Consider the following 25,766-nt stretch of genomic DNA (forward strand, 5'->3'; position numbering starts at 1 on the left):
TTTTAAGTATAGTCAGATTTATTAATCTTTTAGGCCCTCTGGTTTGTTGTAAATCAGAGAAAGGCTTTTCCAATTCTGAGATTCTGAACACTTTACTCACAAATTCTTTTTTACTTTCATGCCTTCATTATCTTCAGTTAAAGTTCTGAACTTTTGGGAAATTATGCTTGTCTAAAATTTGAGATTTGGACCCAACGTTATTTTTTTCCAGTTGGATATTCACTTACTGTAATCTTCCTTCCTTCCTTCCTTCCTTCCTTCCTCTTTTCTTTTCTTTCTTTCTCTTTCTTTCTTTCTTTCTATGTTTCTTTATTCGTTAGAGAGAGAGAGAGAATGCAAGAAGGGGAGGGGCAGGGAGAGGGAGAGCGAGAATCCTGAGCAGGCTCCTGACTGTCAGCACAGAGCCTGATGCCAGGCTTGAACCCACAGAATGTGAGATCATTCCCTGAGCCAAAATCAAGAGTCAGACACTCAACCAACTGAACCACACTGGTACCCCCTGCAACCTTTTCATTGTTTAAACACAGATTATACTTTCATTTCAAAGAAAATCATGATACTGCCATTTTATTGAGTGCTATCTGAAAATGTGCTTGGTTTTACTTAGCTTTCTGATAATCATGAGAAAACACAAGATCGGTTGCATAAAAACCACATGTTGCAGGATGAAATTGTCATGCTAAGACTGGAAAGAGACACCATAAAATATCAGAACTAGGCAGGGAGATAACACCTTTTGTGTCTCTAACTGAATTCAGTGAACAGGAATGTGTATGTGTCACAAAAAGACGGTGAATTGATGTATGTGTTGATAGTTCTCAAAGTACGTATGTGAGAGTTGTCTATTATTAACATAATTTAATAATAAGATGATTTAGAAAATCAGTAACAGAAATGTCTTATTAGGTAGTTGCGAGACAACTTCAACAAGAACTGGCTGATACTCTGAAGAAAAAGTCTATGTCAGAGGCTTCCCCAGAGGTTACGTCATATCTTCGTCTGGAAGATGAAACACGGGATCTCAAGAAGAAATTAGCTCAAATCACAAGTCAGGTATGTAGTAAATGTAACCTGTTACCACCTAACATATAGCTCGTTAAATGATATAAAGTGTTTTAGGATACCACTTTCCATGGACCGCATTCTTTGGTATTTTCATTATAATTAATTTATTATGATTTCAGTCCCTTTACAATACATTTATTTCGTAAACTTCTGCCTCTCCTTCTCCTATTTGTGTTATACATTGTTTTCTTATAATACTTACTCTTAGGAAAGTTGAGGCTTTTGTATCCTTCCTCACAGAAATTGAGAGACTTTTTTCGTTCTTTCTTTAATTTAAAAATTTTTTTTACATTTTATTTATTTATTTTGAGAGAAAAAGAGTGAGAGAGAGTGTGTGCATGCGTGTTAACAGGGGAGGGGCAGAGAGAGGAGAGAGAGAGAATCCCAAGCAGGCTCCATGCTGTCAGTGTAGAGCCAGTGTGAGGCTCAGTCTCATGAACCGTGAGATCATGACCTGAGCTGAAAGCAAGAAGTGGACACTTAACTGACGTAGCCACCCAGGTGTCCCAAGAGACTTTTGTCCCCTACTAAACAATGTTTTTTAATGATATCTCTATTACCATGATGAGGCAAGCTGGATCAAATCAGAAGATAATGTTTAATGGGATGTTTCAGATAATTGTCTTAGTTCTCATCTTCACTTTTGAGAAGAATGCATATTGATTTCAGGATGACTTGTACAGAAAGATCACTTAACAAACCACTTGAACTTAGGCATTTCCTTCATTTTCTTTGCCTTTTAGACATATTGTCAAAGCACGGAAATATTCAGATCATGTATAGTGTGGGCACCCAAAAGCGAGAATTAAGAACATTCTCTGTGTCCTGCCATTGGGTTTTTTTAAAGCTATTTTGAGGTACAAAACACATACCATAAAAGTCACCCATTTGCCACGCACAGTTCACTGTCTCTGTGTACACTCGTGCAGCCATCACTGCCATCAAGTAGAATGTTTTTGTCACCCTGAAAGGAAACCCTTACACGTTGCCCCCAGCCTCAGGCAACCACCAGTCTACTACTTGGTCTCTCAATGGAGTTGCCTCTTGTGAATATTTCATATAAATGGAGTCACACAACGTGTGGTACTTTGGGACTAGCTACCTTTACTTAATGTTTTCTGGGTTCATCTGTGTCGGTTACAGCTTATATCAGTGCTTCATTTGTTTCTATTGTCAACAGTACTCCATTGTGGGTTAAGGCCCTTGTTCACTCATCAGTTGATGGACCTTTGGGTTGTGTCCACTTCTTGCCTATTAATACTGCTGCTTATGAACATTTATGTAGTTCTTGTGTGGACACCCATTTTAAATGTCTCTGCCATCAGATTTTATCCTCTGAGTTAATTGGGTTGATTTCACCATCTCTCAGCCGTTACACATGCTGTCCTTACTGTCTTTTTAGTTTCTGTTCCTCTTGAGTAAACCTATGTTATTCAGACTTGGCTCACAGTCTCCTTTCCAATGAACTTTCTCTGACTGTTCTAACTCCCATTAGCTTTAACTCTCTTGACACTTGTCATCTAGCCTGTGCAGAACAATTCAGTCCTTTATTTGACATTGTTGTTTTTTTTTTTTTTTTCATGACAGGTAATTTCGTCTTCCTAAGTATACATTTAAGGGATAGTAATATTTGATACGGGTGGTACTTAACCTTGTATAAATTGAAAATACTTTAACTTAACAGTTTTTCCGATAAAATTAAGTACTTTATGCCATATCAATAAACTCTTCTTGGAAACATTGGTATAGCAAAGCTTTTATTCTAAATGTATGCTAAGAAATGAAATACTAAATTGAGGGGTGCCTGGCTGGCTCCAGTCCGATCAGAGTCTGCCTTTGGCTCAGGTCATGATCTCCATGTTCTTGAGATGGAGCCCTGCATCGTGCTTTCTGCTGTCAGCAGAGCCTAATTAGATCTGTTGTGTCCCGCACGTTCTGCGCCACTCAGTCTCGTGCTCTGTATCAAAAAATAAACGTTAAAAAATGTGTGTATATCTCTATACACACACACACACACACACACACACACATGCTTATATAAGTAAAACTATTAATGAAAGCACTTAATCAAATAGAGGAGAAATGTTCAATCAAATGTTAGGTTTTTTTTTTCCCTCTCACTATGAAAAAGCATGTTAATTTGTCTATCTTTCTTACACAGCCAGAACTGTGACTTATAGATTTGTATTACTTTACCAATGCAAATATCTAGGGACAGCTTTTCTGATATGCTTTTACCACAAACCCTTAATCTCTTCATCAGAGTACATGCTAAAGCAGCCTAACGTAAAGAGTATGGACATGAAATGATGAGGAACTTTAGTTTCGCAAGACTCATTTATTTCCATGTCAGTGGCTTTCCCTTGCCTCTGATGGTCATGTAAAGGATCTACTACTTAGTCAAGGAGGGCTATTTGTACCGTAGTCTGTGAGCATCATCCACTCAGTGGTATAGAGAGGAAGTAAGGTAAAAGGATTACAAGTGGAAAAAAGTACTGTTGGCTAGTGGCATTGGCAAATTTGTTTGAAGTACTGAGGAAATATTCTGGGCCTCATGCTCCCCATTTGCTACTACTTGTGGTGGAATGAAGAATAACTGCAGTATAATTTGTATAGGGGAAAACTTGTATTGGCAGGCCACCTGCCTAAACTATCACATTGTATTGGAACACAAACTACAGCAACAGTAATCATGCTACATGCAGACACTTAGAGCTATGTGCCACGTACCCTTCTAAGTTGTTCATCTATTATTTCCTAATGTAATCTTCCAAACATCCCAGTGGGTAGATACTATTATTATTTATTTTGAGATCACTTTTTTAAAGTCCTTTGTTTTGAGAGAGAGAGAGACAGAGAGAGACAGAGACAGAGACAGAGAGACAGAGAGATTTTGGGGAAGGGCATGAAGAGAGAGAGAGAAAAAGGGAGGGGGGGGGAGAGAGAATCCCAAGCAGGCTCCTCACTGTCCATGCAGAGCTCGATGTGGGGCTCAATTACATGACCCTGTGATGATGTACGGAGCTGAAAACAAGAGCCAGACACTGAACCGACTGAGCCACTCAGGTGCCCCAGTAGGTGCTATTATTACCTTCATTTTACAGATGCAGAGATTGAGACATGGAAGTTTTAGGTAGTGTGCTCAAGATCATACAGCTCATAATGAGAAGAACTGGGAAATCAGACCCAGGCATTCTGGCCCCTACTAGGATATTGTTTCTCAAATTCTTCCATGAAATATCTTGTCACTGAAAACAGTGTGTTCAGTTTCATAATCACGAGAATAGGAACGTAATTCACCTATGTGAATATGTAAAATCATAGTTGATGTGGTGCTTGGAACATGAAAATAGAAATGTTTACCATAAAGTAAATTCCTATATATCCTCCATTTGAGGAATAGATATATTTGTACATTTATGTGATCATATATAATTTAAAAACATTAACAATGTTATGTTTTTGTAAGAGAGTAAGGTTGGTAAACTATTCTGTAAGAGTATTGAAACATTTCATCTTTGTAGGCCATAGTCTCTGTTGTAGAAGCTGAACTCTTTTGTTATGATCTCAAAGTAGCCATCAATCAGCATGTAGAGGAGAGGGTGGCTGGCTCCAAAAATATTTTACTTACAGCGGCGCTTGGGCGGGTTAGTTGGCTGAGGTCCTGACTCTTAATTTCCACTCGGGTCATGATCCCAAATCCCACATCATGAGACCGGTCATGAGACCGAGCCCCACATCAGGCTTCGCCCTGAGCTAGCAGCCTGCTTACAATTTTCTCTGTCTCTCCCTCTGTCTCTCTTCCCCACTTCTGCATGCTCTCTCTCTCTCTCTCTCTGTCTCTCTCTCAAGTAAAAAAAAATTTAAAGAAACAGATGATGGTTTTCTACTGGATTTTCAGTGGTTAAAATTATTTTTTCTCTATTTTAGTTGCAAGAAGAACAGGAACGACATGGAGAGGCCGTAAGATGTGCTGAGGAGATGAAAGATCATGTGCAAAAGTATAATTGAAACCTCACAGAAAATAACTTGTTTATTTATAAAGCAGATAAACAGTGTAGTATGGGAAATGTATTAGTTATGCCAGTATATCATTGTTAAGCCGGATACAAATTCCAGCTTTGAGCTATTTTTAAATGCAGAATCGTGGCATCTTATCTCTGAATTTTGCACCTTATCCACAAAACACAATGAGAAAAATGGCACAATTCCCAAATCTTCCTCTTGACAAAATTTTAAGGATTTCTGTGATACCCTCATTTGTTCGGAAAGTATGTGATGTTGTTTTAAATTTATGTGTGAGAATAATTATCTTAAGATCTGCATTTTAGGCTACAGGTTAAAAATGCCACACAAGAAGCAACCATCAAACATCAAGCGGCCCAGATTCAAGATCTTGAGAACAACATGATAAAGACAAGTTTGGTAAGTCGATCTCCTAATGTCTGTCCTACTGAAAAGGAATCCGTATTTCACTAGTAGTAGTACATAAGAATGTTTTGGATCCCATGGAAAATCTCACTGTTGCAAAGGTTTGGTTGATATTGTTCCTACTTGCTACTAGTGATGTAATTCTTCTATATAGATGAAGTTGATTGAATTCATAAAGTAATGATGTTTGTAGTGAGATTTTCATAAAAAAAATTTGTGAGAATCTAAAAAAAGCAACATTTTATATATACCACATTGAGCATTTTAGTCCACCTCTGGCTACTTTAATAATGCTGCTGTGAACATTGTCATACAGATGTGTGAGCCCCTGCTAATATTTTTCAGCGTGTTTCAAACGTCCCCAGTCTTTGAGTGATCATTTCATCTGGCATTCTGACTTTCTGTTGTAAACCCAACCCTTCAGTGAGAGTTTCAGAAAGAGTTCTTTTAATGATGATCTGTTGTAATTTATAATTACAAATTTGCAACTTATTCTCTTCATCAACAATGACTAGCAGGTCATTATGCAAACGTCCTTCCCAAAGAGTAGCCTTTTTTCTTTGTTGGATTTTGTAAAGGAAAAGAAATGCCAGTGAAAAAGGAGAAATGGCTGCTCTGTCAGGGCCTTACCTAGTAACATAGTGCTCCTACCATTGAAAGTTCAGAAACTCATTTTTTTCCCATTCACTTGAGTTAATCAGCCTTTCAGAGATTTCAGAATTCAATTTCAGAAAAGACTAACGTGCCATTCAAGATTCTAATTTATGTAGTGAAACCACAACTGTTTTCCAAGTGGAACAGTGAATGTCATCCCACTCTCACCCTCCTTTGTAGGATTCTCATTGTACATCCTAAGCGGGAGCAGTGAGGTAGATACACTGACCAACTCGTTTCTGTCAGTCACAAAAGCTATATAATATACATGCAAGTTTCATGAAGCAGCTATACCCGTCAGGGGAACTAGAGTATTCTGTTGACTGGTCTTTTTTATGACTGAAGGGACATTGAAAACTACTTTCTTTTCTATACGTCTTATTAATGAGTCACATTGTAATAGGGAACTTTTCATGCGAGTAATATGACACTCTGTTGATCAGTCTTTTATGAATGAGGGTGCTAGGCATTGTCCTGCTACTGTGTCCTAAAGAAATCATTAAGGTCTCAAAAACTAAAATCTGTAAAGATATCCGAAACTGATGAAGCTTATTAAAGAATAACGAGGGATTTTCTGTACATCTCTATAGAAAGGAATTAGGGTTATGGCATGAAATTACCTGCCACTTTAAAGTGTTCCCTGTGAAACAAAAACTTAGATAGCTTTCAGGCAACTGAGTCCATAGCTCTGACTTCTCTAGAAGGTCCTTATCTCCTGAATCCCCAAACCAGGGGCTACCTGGGTGAAGATATTTGATGCACACAATTTTGAGGTGAAGAATCTGGATCGGGAAGAAGAGGTAGCTCTAGCCAACTTAACCTTCCTAACAATATAGTCAAGTATGGGTCTGAAAGGAACTTCAGAAGACTTCCGTAAGTTGAAATCTCTATGGACGAAGAAATTACTCAAAAGGAAACAAAGGCAAACCAGTGATCATCCAGCCCTTGTGATAAATGTCGTGTTATAAGGAAAAGCGAGACAAAGTATGCTGGTCAGCATCCTAAGGGTAAGGGTGCTCCCTAAGACTCAATAAGAAAAACACACTCAAAGTAACACCGAAAAGAGTCCAAATAAAATGTACACGATTAGCTGTCTACAAAGGTACTCCATGTCAAGTAATGATTTTTTTTATATGAAATTTATCGACAAATTGGTTTCCATACAACACCCAGTGCTCATCCCAAAAGGTGCCCTCCTCAATACCCATCACCCACCCTCTCCTCCCTCCCACCCCCCATCAACCCTCAGTTTGTTCTCAGTGTTTAACAGTCTCTTATGCTTTGGCTCTCTCGCACTCTAACCTCTTTTTTTTTTCCTTCCCCTCCCCCATGGGTTCCTGTTAAGTTTCTCGGGATCCACATAAGAGTGAAACCATATGGTATCTGTCTTTATGACCCAGCAATAGCACTGCTAGGAAAGTAATGATTTTTGAGTGCGCGGTTGAGATGTTGTCTGTGAGCACCTAGATGGAAGAGTGAAAAGTACAGATGGCCTAGGTAAAGGGGCCAAAGCTGGAAATGTGAATTAGAGAATCTGGTTTTGAAGCCTTAAGAGCAATTCAAAACACAGATACCAAGGGGCAAGGATTTAATGTCAGGGGTTGCCTTCCTTCAGAAATAAGGTGGGGCTAGAAGCGCAGAGTGAGGGTATGATCATTTTTCTCAGCTGCTGCTGAGAAGTGAAGCAGGATAAAGACTTTAATAAAGTTTGTTTTGAAAAAAGGTCCTTTATGACCCTCAAATTTTCTTAGTGGAAGTTAGATTTTAGTGTAAAAGAAGGAATAAGTGAAGAAAACTTGAATCTGTGGATGAGATGATTCACTAAAGAATGTTCGAGTCCACTGCAAGGGGAGAAGCAGTGTTATAGATGGAGAAAGTTTCAAACTTAAGCAAATGGTTAATAGAAAAGGAGAAATTAAAATCTTTCTTCCTTATGCAGCCGGTGCTGGGATTTACAGATTTGTAGCACTTTACCAACTGCAAAGCTCTGGGGCCAGCTTTTCTGATATGCTGTTACCACAAAGCCTTAATCTCTTCACCAGAGTACGTGCTAAAGCAGCCTAACGTAAACAGTATGGGCATGAAATGATTGAGGAAATTTTGTTTAGCAAGACTCCATTATTTCCGTATCAGTGGCTTTCCCTTGCCTCTGATGGTCATGTAAAGCATCTACTACTCAGTCTAGGCGGTGCTATTTGTATTTTACTCTGTGAGCATTGTCCACTGAGGGTATAGAGAGGATGTTAGTTGCAAGTATTATAAGAGGAAAAAAAAGTACTGTTTGCTAGTGGCATTGGCGAAAGTTGTGTGAAGTACTGAGGAGAGACTCTGGGCCTCATGCTCCCCATTTGCTGCCACTTGTGGTGATATGAAGAATAACTTCAGTATAGTTTGTATACGGGGCCACTTGTATTGGCATGCCACCTGCCTAAACTATCTCATTGTATTGGAACGCAAAATACAGCAACAGTAATCATGCTAAATGCATACACTTAGAGCTGACTATGTGCCACGTACCCTTCTAAGTTGTTCATGTATTATTTCCTAAATTTATATTACCAAGATCCCCGTTAGGTAGATACTATTATTATTTATTTTGAGATTATTTTTTTAAGGTTCCTTATTTTGAGAGAGAGAGAGAGAGAAAGAGAGAGAGAGAGAGAGAGAGATTGTGGGGAAGGGAAGGTAGGGAGAGTGAGAAAGAGGGAGACAGACAGAGAGAGACAGAATTCCAAGCAGGCTCCTTGCTGTCCACGTAGAGCCCGATGTGGGGCTTAATCACGTGACCCTGAGATCATGTCCTGAGCAGAAATCAAAAGCAACACACTGAACCGACTGAGCCACTCAGGTGCCCCAGTAGGTGCTGTCATTACCTTCATTTTACAGATGCAAAGACTGAGACATGGAAGTATTAGGTACTGTGCTTAAGGTCATACAGCTCATAACCAGCAGAATTGGGAATTCAGACCCAGGCTTTCTGGCTCCTACTAGGATACTGCTTGTCAAACTCTTCCATGACAGTGACGACTTCCAGTGACGACTCTTTCGTTGTCACTGAAAATAGCATGTTCAGTTTCATAATCACGAGAATAGAAATGTCATTCACCTATGTGAATATTTAAAATCATAGTTGATGTAGTGCTTGTAATGTGAGAACAGAAATGTTTACCATAAGGTAATTTCCTATATTTCCTCCATTTGACCAGTAGATACATTTGTATGTTTATCTGATCATATATAATTTATAAACATTAACAACGTTATGTTTTTGTAAGAGAGTAAGTTTGTTTAACTATTCTGGAAGAGTATTGAAACATTTTCGGCTTTGTAGGCCACAGTCTCTGTTGTAGCAGCTGAACTCTTTTGTTATGACCTAAAAGTAGCCATCAATCAGTGTGTAGGGGAGAGTGTGGCTGGGTCCAATAAGATTTCAGTTACAGGGGCACTTGGGTGGCTTTGTTGGTTGAGCGTCCTGACTCTTAATTTCTGCTCAGGTCATGATCCCAAACTCCACATCATGAGACCGGTCATGAGACCGAGACCCACATCAGGCTTCACCCTGAGCTTGGAGCCTGCTTATGAGTTTCTCTGTCTCTCCCTATGACTCCCTTCCCCATTTGGGCGTTCTCTCTCTCTGTCTCTCTGTGCCCCACTAAGTAAAAAAAAAATAATAATAATAACATTTGGTTACAAAAACAGGTGATGGTGTTTTACTAGATTGTCAGTAGTTAAAATTATTTTTTTTCTTTATTCTAGTTGCAAGAGGCAAAGGATCGAGAGGCAAAGGACATAAGATATGCGGAGAAGACGTAAGATCATATGCAAAAGTATAATTTAAACCTCACAGAAAATACCTTATTTATACAGCAGATAAGCAGTGTAGTACGAGAAATATACTTGTTATGCCAGTATATTATTGTTAAGCTGGATACAAATTCCAGCTTTGAGCTATTCTGAAAGGCAAAATTGGGGATATTATATCTCTATTTTGCACCTTATCCACAAAACACGAGAAAAATGGCACAATTCCCAAATCTTCCTCTTGATACAATTTTAAGAATTTCTGTAAGACCCTCATTTGTTCAGATATTATATGGTATTGTTTTACACTTATGTGTGAGAATAATTATCTTAAGGTCTGCATTTTAGGCTAGAAGTGCAAAATGCCAGGGCAGAAGAAACCATCAAACAACAAGCGGCCCACATTCACAATCTTCCGAGCAACTTGTTAAAGACAAGTTTGGTAAGTTGGTCGCTTAATGTCTGTCCTACTGAAAAGGAATCTGTATTTCACTAGGAGTAGTACATAAGAATGTTTTGGATCACATGGAAAGGCTCACTTATCCAAATATTTGGTTGATATTGTTGCTATTTGCTACTAGCGATGGAATTTTTCTATAGAGATGAAATTGATTGAACTCATAATGATGTTTATAGTGAGATTTTCATAAAAACATTGTGAGAGTCTAAAAAAGCAACATTTTATATATACCACAGTGAGCATTTGGTTTAGTCCACCTTTTGGCTACTGTTAATAATGCTGCTGTGAACGTTGGCATACGGATGTGTGAGAGTCCCTGTTAATATTTTTCAGCATGTTTCAAACTTCCGCACGCTTTGAGTGATCATGTCATCTTGAAATCTGACTTTCTCTTGTAGTCTCAACCCTTCAGTGAGAGTTTGAGAAGGGGTTATTTTAATGATGATTTGTTGTAATTTGTAATTACAAGTGTGCAATTTATTCTCTTCATCAAGAATGACTAGCAGGTCGTTATGCAAACGTCCTTCTCAAGGGAATGGACTTTTCTCTTTGTTGGATTTTGTAAAGGAAAAGAAACGCCAGTGAAAAAGGAGAAATGGCTGCTCTGTCAGGGTCTTACCTAGTAACATAGTGCTCCTACCATTGAAAGTTCAGAAACTCATTTTCTTTTTTCACTCACTTGAGTTAATCAGCCTTTCAGAGATTTCACAATTCAATCTCAGAAAAGACTAATGTGCCATTCAGGATTCTCATTTATTCATATGTAGTGAAACCCCAACTGTTTTCCAAGCAGAACACTTAATGTCCTCGCACTCTCACCCTCCTTTGTAGGATTCTCATTGTACATCCTAAGTGGGACCAATGAGGTAGATACACTGACCAACTCGTTTCTGTCAGTCGCAAAAGCTATATAATATACATGCAAGTTTCATTAGACAGCTATACCCGTCAGGGGAATTAGAACATTCTGTTGACTGGTCCTTTTTGTGGCTGAAGAGACATTGAAAATTATTTTCTTTTCTGGACGTCTTATAAATGAGTCACATAGTAACAGGGAACTTTTCATGTGAGTAACATGACTCTCTGTTGATCAGTCTTCTATGAATGAGAGTGCTAGGCGTTGTCCTGCTACTGTGTCCTACAGAAATCTTTAAGGTCTCAAAAACTAAAATTTGTAAGGATATCCGAAACTGATGAAGCTTATTAAAGAATAACGAGGGATTTTCTGTGTATCCCTATAGAAAGGAATTAAGGTTATGGCATGAAATTGTCTGCCACTTTAAGGTGTTCCCTATGAAACAAAAACTTAGATAGCTTTCAGCCAACTCAGTCCATTGCTCTGACCTTCTCTAGAAGGTCCTTATCTCCTGAATCCCCAACCAGAGGCTTCCTGGGTTGAGAAATTTTTTGGTGGGGCGGGGGGCGTTACTCTTTTTGTTGTATCTTTAGTTATATATATTTTTTAATTTGCATCCCAATTAGTTAGCATTTAGTGAAGCAATGATTTCAGGAGTAGATTCCTTAATGCCCCTTGCCCATTTAGCACATCCCCCCTCCCACAACCCCTCCAGCAACCCTCAGTTTTTTCTCCATATTTATGAGTCTCCTGTGTTTGTCCTCCTCCCTGTTTTTATATTATTTTTGTTTCCCTTCCCTTTTGTTCATCTGTTTTGTCTCTTAAAGTCCTCATACGAGAGCAGTTATATGATTTTTGTCTTTCTCCTACTAATTTCACTTAGCATAATACGCTCCAGTTCCATACACATAGTTACAAATGGCAAGATTCCTTTTTTTTTTTGATTGCTGAGTAATACTCCATGGAGAATATATATATATATATATCTCGCATCTTCTTTTTTTATTTTTTTAACGTTTTACTCATTTTTGAGACAGGGAAGACAGAGCGTGAACAGGGGAGGGTCAGAGAGAGGGAGACACAGAATCTGAAACAGGCTCAAGGCTCCCTCCCAGCTGTCAGCACAGAGCCCAATGCGGGGCTCGAACCCACGAACCGTGAGATCGTGACCTGAGCCCAAGTCAGAAGCTTAACTGACTGAGCCACCCAGGAACCCCAAACATCTCCCTTTTAACGTGATTATTATCCATTTCTGTATCGTCTTTAAAGAACTAATCCATTCTTTTGCCCGTTTTTATATTGGATTGTCTTTTCATTATTGGAAGAGTTATTTAAATGTCCTACATGCAAATCCCTTAGTAGATATGGGATTTTCAGGTATTTTCCCCTATTTAGTCACTTGCCTTTCACTTTCTTGATGGTGATATTTGAAGCATAGTACTTTTTAATTTTGATGAAGTAAACTTAATCTGCTTTTGTCTTTTGGTGTCATGTCTAAGAAATCATTGTCAAATCCAGTCACAAACATATACACATAAGCTTTTTTCTAAGAGTTTTATCATTTTAGCTCTTAGATTTTAAGTTAATTTTGTATATATGCTATGGGGTAGAGGTCTGATTTTATTGCTTTGCATGTGGATATCCATTTGTCCCAGTACCGTTTGTTACAAAGGCTAGTCTTATTCCATTTAATTGTCTGTCACCCTTGTGGAAAATCAGTTCACTATAATGTGAGAATTTATGTTTAGATTCTCAATGTTAATACATTGATCTATATGTCTGTCCTTATGCCAGTACCATAACAAATTTTATGAAAACTTTTTCCTAGTTATCTTGCAAATTACCAGTCACTTATGTAATAATAAAAAGTCAATGCAGTAGAACTAAACTTTGCTCCTATAGAGATTTTTGTTTCTTGAAGGACCCTTTTGCCAGCCTTTGCCTTGCTGACCCCATGACTCGATGTGAAGTCAGGCTCAAAAAGATAAAATGCTCTTTCTTTAGTGTGTTCAGACTTCTATTTATTTATTTGTTTAATTTATTTATTTATATTTATATATTTTTTAGAGCGGGCACAAGCAGGACGAGGGGGTGTGTAGGGAGAGAGAGAGAGAGAGAGAGGGAGAGAGAGAGAGAGAGAGAGAGACGAGAGAATTTTTAGCAGACTTCACACTTAGTGTGGAGGCTGACAGGGGTCTTGATCCCATGACCCTGGGATCATGACCTGAGAGGTTGAGGCAAACTTTTAGTGTCTCAGTCAGTGCTGCCCACTTTCATTTCCATCAAATCTTGGCCATAGGATCTCTTGACTCAGTCTACTAACATTTACTTCATCATATTTTATTATCTCATTATAATGCATAGACTCATCCATAGTTTTCACCATCTAGGAAGGAAAAGATTAACTCTAGGCTATTCCTCTTTCCTGTTAAGCAATCTTGCTAACCCATCATCTTGCAATTCACAATGAGATCCTCTTCTGACCTGGTTCTTGTGTGTAACACTGGTGTTAATCCTGTGCTTGGCACAGATCATACTTTCTTGGAAAACACAGCAGCCTGTTTCCCTTCTTTCACTTGAATAGAAAGATATGCTTAGCTATATGTTTTAGCTCAGCGTATAATTAATGGAATAAACATTATATCATTAAAACAATACAGCTGTACAAATTGCGGTAGTATTAAGTTGATTTATCAGAGACAAATACTAGATTGGTAATTTGAATGACAACAAACTTTTGAAGCCACCTTGTATGATATGGAGAAGCATTGTGGGACAACACAAAGATGAAGTGATCTTACCTCCCCACACAAAGAAGGTTGAAGTAAGGTAAAGGAGAATGTGGAGTTAATTTAAGTAGTGCTAAAGGACAGTACATTTGTTTTGCTACTGAAAAGATGAAAAATGATTCCATGACATTCTCTTTATTTCCTCACTGAGGAAAGGAGAATGAAGATTGAGTATTCAATGGATTAAAAAATACTCAAAGCTGCCTATTTCCTTTCATTGAAATCAGACCAAAGGCCCAATTTTGGTTATCGAATTGACTCTTTCTAGTTTTTCAACTATTGTGCTTCAAATTGTAGGTCTCTGTGCTTCTACCTTAACCTGAGGGGACATTCTAAAGAGGCATTCCTGTCTACTTGTAAGAATTGTTGGAATTGAAGGGAATCTTAGAAAAAGATCTTAGAGACAGGAAGAAGGCAGAGGAGTAGGAGGACTCTAGGCTTGCCTCATCCCACGAATACAACTAGATAACAATCAGCTCACCCTAAAAACCCCAGAAATCGACCTGAAGACTGACAGAACAAACTCCACAACAAAAGGGAGAGAAGAGGCCACATCAAAGAAGGTCCTTGATGCAGAAATGTCGTCTAGAAGAGAAACAGATCCTGGGTTCTGCAGAGGGGAGGGAGTCGAGGTTGTGGGTAAGGGTGAGAGAGAGAAATGCACAGGGGAACGCACAAAGAGAACATTTCCCCATAGCCACTGGCTTGGAAAACAAGAGGGCCTGCATTTCGTGAGTTCTTGCAACCAGTAGTGTGTAAAGTCTGGAGTTTTCAAGGGCATCCGATTTAGCTGGTTTAGAGCCCTGAGGTACTCCACTGCTCATGGACAGAGGGCAGGCAAACAACGTGGGAGCATATAGCGTGGGTACAGTGGTCTGAAGAGTGCCTGGGGCACACAGTGGGGAGATTAGTTGCTCTTCTCAGAGCATGTCCCTCAGGGGCAAAGTTCAGAGAGACCTGTCTGTAGGAACAAAGCCGCTGGCTGGCACCAACTCCTTCTCCTGCCCCTCACCACAAACATAAAGCCACCTGCAGGAAGCAGTGCATTGCTAACACTGGTTACCTAACTTGCTTACACCAAACACCACCCCCTTGCACTCTGGTGGAACTACCTTTCTCAATCACTCTTGCTTGAGTCCCAGCACAGCAGACCCCTCCCCCAGAAGACCAGGACAAATGCCTGCCCACACCACATCTCCCAACCAGAGAGCTTCCCTTGGCCTCAGTTCCAGTAGAGGTGGTGACAGGTCTCATTTCATAAGCAGACCAGAGCACACCTAGTTAAAACCCGCTACATTCAGGCCAGGGACCAAACACTCACCAGACCAGGCAAGGAGAGCCTCTGCAGACGACTGGCCTAAAGGATAGCATAGCCAGAACACAAGAGCAGAACACATGCAGCACACACTGGTGACACTGCCTGAAGTGCTAGACCCTGGGCATTACACGACGTCTTTTTCCTAAGTCCATTACTTTCGGGAGCAGGTGACATAACTGGCTTCTCTAACACACAGAAGCTGGCAGATACTTAGACAAAAGGAAAAGACAGAAGCATTTATCCCAAATGAAAGGACAGGATAAGGCCATGGCCAGAGACCTAAATGGGACAGATGTAAATAACACGCCTAATGGAGAATTTAAAACCATGATCATAAGGATATTCACTGGACTTGAGAAAAGAATGGAAGACATCCGAGAGGCCCTTACCACAGACATAAAAGAGTTGAAGAATCAGAGATGAAGAGTGCAGTAAAAATTAACAGCAAGCTGGAAGAAGCAGAGGAACAAATTAATGACCTAGAAGACAGAGTAATGGAAAGCAGTGAAGCTGAAGAAGACAAAGAAGAATTATCCAATGCAAGAATAGACTTAAGGCACTCGGTGACTCCGTCAAATGTAAGAACATTCATATGATAGGAGTCCCAGAAGAAGAATACAGAGAGAAGGGGACAGATAACTGATTTGAAGACACAATAACTGAAAAATTCCGTAATGTGGAGAAGAAAACAGACATCCAGATCCAGGAGGCACAGAGAACTTCCATCAAAATCAACACCCAAGACATATTGTAATTAAATTTGCAAAATATACTGCTAACATCTTTTTTTTTTAGTGTTTTGTTTTTGCTTTTGTTTTTTTTTTTTATTTCTGTGACAAAACGCAGACACAAGCAGGGGAGTGGCAGAGAGAGAGACAGAGTGAGAGAGAGAGAGAGAGAGAGAGAATCCCAGGCACTCTCTGTGCTGTCAGCGCAGAGCCCACTGGAGGGCTTAAACGCACGAACTGCAAGGTCACCACTTGAGCTAAGATCAAGTCATGCTTCACAGACTGAGCCACGAAGGCGCCCCACTGCTACAAATCTTAAAAGCAGCAAAATAAGACATTCACTTCCAAGGGAAAACCCACAAGGCTAGCAGGAGATTTTTCAACAGAAACTTTGCAAGGCAGAAGGAAATGGCATGATATATTCAAAGTGCTGAATGAGAAGAATCTGCAGCCAAATATACTCTATCCAGTAAGGCTATCATTCATAATAGAAGGAGAGATAAAGAATTTCTCAAACAAAAATGGAAGGAGTTTGTGACCAATAAATCAGCCTGTAAGAAATATTATCGGGGACTCTGAGTGGAAAGGAGAGATCAAAAGTGACAGTATAAAGGCAGGAAATGTAAAAGCAGTAAAAAATGTATGTTTCTGTAAAAAAAAAAAAATCTTCAAGGAATGCCCCAAAAAAGGATGTACAATATAATAGCTTATCAAAACATGGGGAGGAGAAAAAAAATGAGCTCTAACTTAAGTGACCATCAACTTAATATAGACTGCTACACGCAGAAGAGGTGATATACAAATTAATGCTTATCATATACCAAAACCCACTAATAACCATGCAAAGAATAAAGAGAAAGAAATCCAAATATATCATGAAAGCAAATTAGAAAGACATCAAAGCGAGAAAAACAATAAAGGATTTGAGAAAATCTCCAGAAACAACCACAAAACAAGTAGTAAAATGACAATAAATACATACCTGTCAATAATTACTTTGGATATAAATGGAATAAACACTCCAACCAAAAGACCTAGGGTGACAGGATGGATTAAAAAACAAGACCCATCTGTATGCTGCCTATAAAAACTTCATTTTAGACATAAAGACACCTGAAGATTGAAAGTGAGGGGATGCTTGCACTGTTGGTGGTAATGCAAACTGGTGCAGCCCCTCTGGAAAAGAGTGCATACGTTCCTCAAAACAATTGAAAATCGAACTACCTTACGACCCCTCAATAGCACTACTGGGAATTTATGCAAAGGATACAGGAGTGCTGATTCATAGGGGCACATGTACTCCAGTGTCTGTAGCAGTGCTTTCAACAATAGCCAAATTCTGGGAAAAGCCTAAATGCCCATCAACTGATAAATGGATAAAGAGGTGTGGTTTATATATACACTGAAATACTACCTGGCAAGGAGAAAGAGTGAAATCGTGCTATCTCTTGCAATATGGATGGAACTAGAAGGTATTATGCTACATGAAATAAGTCACCGAAAGACAGATATCATATGTTTTTCTCCTATGTGGAACTTGAGAAATGTAACAGAAGACCGTGGGGGAAGGGAAGGGGAAAAATAGTTACAGAGAAGGAGAGGGGCAAACCATAGGAGACTCTCGAATGTAGAGAACAAATAGAGGGTTGATGGGGGGCGGTGGGTAAGAAGGGAAAGTGGGTGGTGGGCATTGAGGAGGGCACTTTTTGGGATGAGCCCTGGGTGTTGTCTATAAGTGATGAACCACGGGAATCTACTCCCAAAACCAAGAGCACACTATACACACTGTATATTAGCCAAGTTGACAATAAATTCTATTAAAAAAAAATGAAAGCGAGGGGATGGAGAAAAATTTATCACGTTAAAAGAAAAAAATAGTGATACTTTTGTTAGACAAAAGAGTCCTTAAAACAAAGACTGTGGGGCACCTGGGTGCCTCAGTCATCAGTCATTTGAGCGACTGACTAGGTCTTGGCTCAGGTCATGATCTTATGCTGGTGGCTTTGAGCCCCATGTTGGGTTCCAGGCTGACAGCATGGAGGCTGCTTGAAATTTTCTCTCCCCCTTTCTATGTCCCTCCCCAACTCTGTCTCCCTCGAAATAAATAAACCAAAAACAAAGACTGTAGCAAGAGCCAAAGAATGCTACTGTACCATAATAAAGGGTACAATCCAATAGGAAGATCTAACAATTGTAAATATTTATGCACCCACCATGAGAGCACTCAAGTACATAAAACAATAACCAACATAAAGGAACTAATTGATAATAAGACAGTAATAGGGTACTTTAACACCCCATTTACATCAACATATCTTAACAAAAAAATCACCAAAAAATACATCTTAACAGAAAATCACCAAAGAAACAATGGCTTTGAGCCATACGAGAAAGACAGATATCATATGTGTTCACTCTTATGTGGATCCTGAGAAACTTAACAGGAATCCATGGGGGAGGGGAAGGAAAAAAAAAGATGTTAGTGTGGAAGAGAGCCAAAGCATAAGACACTCTTAAAAACTGAGAACAAACTGAGGGCTGATGGGGGTGGGAGGGAGTGGAGGGTGGGTGATGGGTATTGAGGAGGGCACCTGTTGAGATGAGCACTGAGTGTTGTATGGAAACCAATTTGACAATAAATTTCATATATTTAATAAAAAAAAAAAAAAAGAAACAATGGCTTTGAATGACAGAGCGGACCAGATTGGATTTAAGAGATTTTTTTCAGAACTTTCCATCTTAAAACAGAATACACGTTGTTTTCAACTATACGTGGACTATTCTCAAGAATGGATAAAAAAAAAAAGGCCTTAATTATTAAAAACAATACATGCAGGTTAAATAACGTGGTACTACACTGCAATGGGTTAAGCAAGAGATACAAGAAGAAACTTAAAAAAAATACGTGTATACAAATAGAAATGAAAAAAAAAAAAAAAAAAAAACAATGGTCTGAAACCTTTGAGATCCTGCAAAAGTGGTCCTAAGAGGGAAGTACATAGCAATATAAGCCTACTTCAAGGGGCAAGAAAAATTTCAAACAACCTAACCTTACACCTAAAGGAGCTAGAAAAAGAACAACAAATGAAGCCTGAAGCCAACAGAAGAAAGCAAGTAATAATGATGAGAGCAGGGGGCCCTTCGGTGGCTTAACTGGTTAAGTGTCTGACTCTCGATTTTGGCTCAGGTCATGATCTCACAGTTGCGAGATCGAGCCCCATGTTAGGCTCTCTGCTGGCAGCATGGAACCTGTCTGGGATTCTCTCTTTCCTTCTCTCTCTCACTCTCTCTCTCTCTGCCCATCCCCCACTCATGTGTGGTCTTTCTCAAAATAAAATTAAAAAAGAAATTAAAGCAGAAATGAATGATAGACAAACAAAAAACAGATAATACTAGAACAAATCAATGAAACCTAGAGCTGGTTCTTTGTAAAAATTAATAAAACTGATAAGTTGTTAGCCAGAGTAATCAACAAGAAAATAGAAAAAAACAAAATAAATGAAACCACAAATATGAGAATAGAAATAAGAACCAACACCACAGAAATACAAACATTTATGAGAGAATATTGTGGAAAAATGTATGCCAACAAGTTGGACAACTTAGAAGAATTGAATAAATTCCTGGAAATATATAACTTACCAAAGTAAAACAAGAAGAAATAGAAAATTTGAAAAAAAAATCAATAACCAGCAAGGAAACTGAATCAGGAATCAAAAAACTCTCAACAAACACAAGTCTAGGACCAGATGAATTCAGACGTAAATTTTAACATGTAAAGAAGAGCTAATACAAAAAAAAAAAAAAAAAAAAAAACATTTTTAACCTGTCCTTTTCAAATTGTTCCCGAAAAACATAAAAGGAAGGGAAACTTCCAAATTTATTCTATGCCAGCTTTACCGTGATACCAAAACCAGATAAAGACACCACAGAGAGAATTACAGGCCAGCATCTCTGATGAACATGCAAAAATCTTCAACAAAATAAGCAAACTGATTCCAACAATACATTAAAAAATCATTCACCAGGGGCAGAGGCAGCTGGGTGGCTTAGTGAGGTAAGCATCCAATTTCAGCTCAGGTTATGATCTCATGGTCCGTCGGTTTGAGCCCAGTGTCAGGCTCTGTTGACAGCTTGGACCCTGGAGATTTCAGATTCTGTATTTCCCTCTCTCTCTGCCCCTCCCCTGCTTGTGCTCCTTCTCCAAAATAAATAAACATTAAAAAAATCATTCTATCATTCACTGTAACCAAATGGGATTTATCCCTGGTTTGCAGGGGTGGTTCAATATTTGCAAATCAATGAATGTGATACCTCATATTAATTTTCAAAAAAGCATAAAGTCATATCATTGCAATAGATGCAGAAAAAGAATTTGACAAACTATAACATCCATTCATGATATAAACTTCAACAAAGTAGGCTTAGAGGAACCATACCTCAACATAATAAAGGCCATATATGGAAAATGAGCAGTTAATATGATCCTAGCTGGGGAAAAACTGAGAGAAAAACTTCTTAGATCTTGCTTCTAGTTATCTGCTTCTTCTCATTAGCACCATTGGTTGTTAATAAATTAATCTTAACATTTATTACATCCTACTTTAATGGAGACCAATTTCTCCTATACAAGTTTATGTATCTTATCTCTTTTTTTTAATCCACATTTCAATTTATCATTTTTGTTTTTTTCTTAACACACTCCCCAAAGGTTAGATTTCTTTTGTTCACAAATCTGTTAGGAAAAGTGTGGCCAGGACAGCTAGTCTCTGCCCCGCTCAGCTTCAGGTGGGGCAACTGAAAGGTTTGGGGTTGGATCCATTTGAAGATTTGTTCACTAACGTCTGGTGGTTGGTGCTGGCTGTTGTCTGGGACTTCAGTTCAGGAGGCAGCAGAAACACTTAAACTGACACACCTAGACTCTCTTTGTGGCCTAGGCTTCCTCACTAGACGGGGAGCTAGATTCCAAGTTAGCAGCCTGAGATACAGAGCAAGGCAGAATCGCGTTTTGTCACCTAGACTTGGAATACACACAGGATCATAGTCACATATTCTGTTCATTAGGAGCAAGTCACTAAGGTTGTTCCATGGTCTTTTTTTTTTAGTGGAATTAATATTTAAAACCTATGGACACCTTTAAAAAGCAGTATACTTTACCCACTGGCCACAAATGTTTGTATTCCTCCCACCTGAAAAATACATTCACTCCCCTCCCCCTCCAATACCTCCTGCAAGTCTCAGTTATCATGGCATCAGGTTCAGGGCTTGAGTCCAAGATCTTACTATCTTAATCGGGTGCAGTGGGGATAAGCTGCCTGGGTTATGGTATCTCAAATATAGCCTCTTCAGTGCAAGGGTTCTCAATGTGAGGACTTGAGAATGAAAGAGACAGTGATTTACCACTCACAAATGCAACATTCTAGTCAACTGCTGAGGACTCACCCACTCAGAAAAAGAAGATGGGAAGCACCCTAGTCCACAAGAGTTTTGAAATATAGCCTGATGCATGTTGTCAGTTCTTAAGATAGGACTTAGTCCTAACCACGGGAATACTTTCTTCATGTCTCTTCCCTTTCTTTACTCTTTGAGCTCTTGGTTCCTTCCTTTTCATAAGGAATGACCTGTATTTGCAGCTGTTTTTTCATCCTGCTTCCTCCCTGTGGGACTTGTAAGACCCAAAGGCCTCTTTTCATTTTGCACTATTTGGTCTCTTTTAGTCCAAGGTAGCAAATAGTATGTTTGCTACTATAAATCTCTTACCTTTTTTAGTTTTCTGTAAATATTACTGGATTTCATGCCGTGTTTTAGCAAAGCGACCCTCCCAAGTCCTTTTGAGATAAGCTTTTCGCTTCAGGTTTCCTGTGAAGCTCTTATAGGACAATGCCTTTAAAATTCGTCTACTCTTGGGGCTCCTGTCTGGCTCAGTTGGTAGAGCATGTGACACTTGATCTCTGGGTGCTGAGTTTAAGCCCCATGTCGGGTATGGAACCCACTTAAAAAAAAAATCTTATACTCTTAAGATCCTTAAAGAAATTGGAGGCATACCTTAAATCTTTCTGTTTTCCTGGTAGCACCCTGGAGTTTCTCTTAACCCAAAAGCCATTTCTTTATTTTAGCATTATTTGACAGTTCAACATGTAGAGAGGCTGTAAATGAGAAACAGATACTTGAACCCAGTAAGTCCTGGTTCCTTTCAGTTGCATAGTCTTTCTTTAGTTTCTCTTTCCTATCCGTTTTACTTTCAGGTATTTTGTAGCATGACTTCCCTTTCCTCCAGTGTCATTTTCTTCACTTGCTTAGAAACCCTTGCTGTCAGCCTCTTCACAGGCCATCAGGTTTCCACTAAGAGTCTTGTGGAGGCCCTTTTTGGGTCTCATTCTTACGCTTTTCTACATCTTTCCAGGTTCCACCTACCTCCTGGTTCAAAGGAAGTTTAGTTTTAGGTTTTTTTGAATAGCAGCACACCATTTTTAGTATCAGTATCTGTGGTAGCAATTTACTGCTGCATTATAGGCTACCTCAACACCTGGAAGTTCAAAACAGCATTTATCTTGTTCACCAATCTTTAGGCACAGCAGAGTAGGGCAACTCATTTCTTCTTCTTTTGGCATCAGCTGGCATAACTGGAAGCTGGAGACTAGAATCATCTAAAGGCTTGTTCATGCACGTGTTTGGCTGTTGAGGCTGGCCTTTGGCTAGGACGTTGGCTAGTCTCAGCTGGAGTATCTGCATGAAGACTCACTAGGTAGCCTGGGATTCCTCACCACGTGGTGGCTGCGTTCTAAGGGTGAGCTTCCCTAGAGAAAGAAAGTCAGATGGGAGCTGTATCACATTTTCTAAGCTGGCCTTAAAAATCACAGCAGTTCTGCATATTCTGTTCACTAGAAACCAGTTACTGAAGCCAGCATATATTTAAGGGCAGGGATTTTCACAGAAGTATCAACGAATTTATAAAACCACCACATCCACTCACCTTGTCTTACCAATCATATAGAATGGATGGAAGTCGTTCCCAACTCAGCATCACTGAAACTCCAGCCAGTTTTGTTGTTGTGGTTGTTTCTGTTTAGTATGATCTCTTATTTTCTAGAAAGTAACAAAGGATTACAAGATAACAGTATTGAATTAAATTTTTTTTTAGCCTCAAAAAAGTATGTGGATCATGCAATTAAAGTTTTATACTGGGAGATGTGATTTCTTAACACATCCCAGAGAACCATTTCTCCTGGGAATGCAGTTCAAATTAGCATAAAACATTTGCAGTTCAGAAACAGGCCGTGGCATTAGAAGCCTTACTTGTAGATTCATGAATTAGAGTCTTATTTCCAGAGTCTTATCTTGGGACGTATTTTTTGACTTGGGCATACATAAGTCAATACGATATTGCTAAAACTTCTTTAAAAGTTATGGAGTGTTAAGATGGGGGAAGGGCTAAGAGACTTTCTCCTAAGAGGGGACTTATTTTATGAAAGAAAGATATGAAAAAATCATAGAAAAAATAAAAGTATAGAATCAAGTGCAAATGTGTACTAAAGAGAATGATAGCAAAGATCTATTTCAGTAACACCTGATGTCTTTAACGTGTCTCTTGATTTTCTGACTTGTTTAAGGTTCCACATTCTAAGACAGGTAACATTTTATTGCAAATGAGTTTATTTAAAAATTTGAGTGCCTGGCTGGCTCAGTTACTCTTGATCTTGAGATTGTGAGCCTCACACTGGGTGTAGAGATTACTTAAAATCTGAAAAAAAAATGTTCATAGTAGTTTTGAGTTAGACTCTTTTCATTCCCTTCCAAACTATAGTGTTTTATTCATGCAGGCTGATGTCCTTACAACAGAACTGGAAACTACATCTTCAAAATATCTACACCTGGATGCAAAAAATCAAGTTCTTCAAGAGTCATTATCAATGAGAGCTTTCAAAGAAGAATGTGAAAAACTAGAGAGCAACAACAAGAAGTTACAGCAAGAAGTAGTAAAATTGAAACAATTTATGGAAATGAATATGGTACAACGCAGTCAAGTGGAGCAGTATAAACAGGAGATTGAAGAAAGAGCACGACTGGACATAGTAGAAAAATTACACGAAGTCAACCTGTTTTTACAGGTTAATTGATTGATCTGTAATGTGCTTTAACTCATTTTACTGGAAATTACATTTTGGATAGATGTATTGTAGGGGTTTCCTCTACTTGCTTTATGGTAGTTTGTAGATTTCTGGAGGCATTTGTTCCACCCTTTAAAGATTTCAGTTTTCATCATTATTCCTACTAAATCGAGAGGATAAGAAAAAATGATGATTTAAACAACTAGTCTCACTATGAAGAGGAAAAGAAAAATTATGATTTCAAAATTGCACTGTACTTGGATTATGCTTAAGTTTATTGTTGACCTTTAAAATTTTCTCATTGATTCTATTATTTGAATTATCAGATTGCGTGAATACTAATACAGGAATGTTTGAACTTTAATTTTATAAATCATGTTTAATTCAGTTGACATTGATGATAGATATTGTACACTTGAGCTTTTTTTCATTTAAAATTTCTCTCTGAAACATTGACTCAGAACTAAAGGAAACAGGTATAATTAATTATTCAGATTATACCTATTTTGAAACTATCGTGTTAATTTTTTTTTCATTAGGCACAAGCAGCAGCTCGACAAAACTTGGACCAGTTAAGAGAAAATGACCATGCTTCAATGAGAAATCAAATGGAACTTAGAATTAAAGATCTGGAATCTCAGGTCTCTACAATGAAGACTTCTCAAGATTCTACTAAAACAGAGTTGGAAACCTACAGGCAACTCTACCTAGAAGAATTAAAACTTATAAAGTCCTTGAGAAATAAGCTGAACAGGTAAGTCAAAACAGAATCATAGACAAGAAATTTAGCTCATTAATTTGCCTCTAAAGCATAATTTCTGTGGAGCCAAGATCATGAGATGAGTAGGAAGTGAAAACCAACTAGATCGTGTTATTTTGGAAAATGAGGTTTCTAAGTGAACTTACCTTTGAAATGTTAGTCCAGGACAGTTTGCATCCCTCCTCTTTTTTTTCGGTTTTACAGGACCTCTTCCCCCCACCCCACCCCCGCACCCCCCCCGTATATTTTCCATTGATCAGATCTGCTAGTCTTTAAGTGCATTGTTTGAAACTTTCTCATTTAGAAGCGTATTATTATAAAATTGCTTGTCAGAATTACCCTAAATAGAAATGTCGGTGAGTTTCTTTTTGGAAGATTACATCTTTAACCGAAAAGGTCAAGTACTACTACTACTCATCCTGGCAGCTTGGTACATTTATTCTCTTGATTGTGACCTTTGGTATGATTACTAGAGTGGGCCTTGAGAAAAACTATCCTTTATGCTTTTTTCTACTTTACATAAAGGCATCCAGGTGAAATACAGAAAGACTCACACAGGGCTGAAGGGTAGTATAATTCCCAAAGTGGCTAAAAGAGCACCATGGTGGGAGGGAGGCATGTGGAAGACTGAAGACAGAAAGGGCAGATTCTGCCTCCAGTGCCTTGGTAACTGTTATGAGCTAATTGCCTCTGTAGCTGTTTTAGTTCTTTCTGATCACACGTCTGTCATCTACTATCTCCCCTAGAGATTGTTGGTCTCAATGATTCCTCAGTGTCAAATGCTCAGTTTCTTTGA

At 38.7% G+C, this 25,766-nt stretch overlaps 1 protein-coding gene across 2 annotated transcripts in view; it reads left to right on the top strand.

Annotated features, from left to right (window-relative positions):
* Positions 1-25,766, top strand: part of LOC125158109 (ankyrin repeat domain-containing protein 26-like) — a 37,936-nt gene that overhangs the window by 3,743 nt on the left and 8,427 nt on the right. For both annotated transcript variants that reach the window (XM_047845086.1, XM_047845088.1), the window contains exons 4-10: positions 907-1,053; positions 4,996-5,066; positions 5,397-5,490; positions 9,907-9,959; positions 10,300-10,393; positions 23,923-24,210; positions 24,750-24,964. In XM_047845086.1, coding sequence (XP_047701042.1) covers positions 907-1,053; positions 4,996-5,066; positions 5,397-5,490; positions 9,907-9,959; positions 10,300-10,393; positions 23,923-24,210; positions 24,750-24,964 — 962 coding nt within the window. The remainder of the gene's footprint in view (positions 1-906; positions 1,054-4,995; positions 5,067-5,396; positions 5,491-9,906; positions 9,960-10,299; positions 10,394-23,922; positions 24,211-24,749; positions 24,965-25,766) is intronic.

The sequence above is a fragment of the Prionailurus viverrinus genome, unplaced genomic scaffold, assembly GCF_022837055.1.
Source record: "Prionailurus viverrinus isolate Anna unplaced genomic scaffold, UM_Priviv_1.0 scaffold_101, whole genome shotgun sequence".
In the NCBI taxonomy this organism is placed as follows: Eukaryota; Metazoa; Chordata; class Mammalia; order Carnivora; family Felidae; genus Prionailurus; species Prionailurus viverrinus.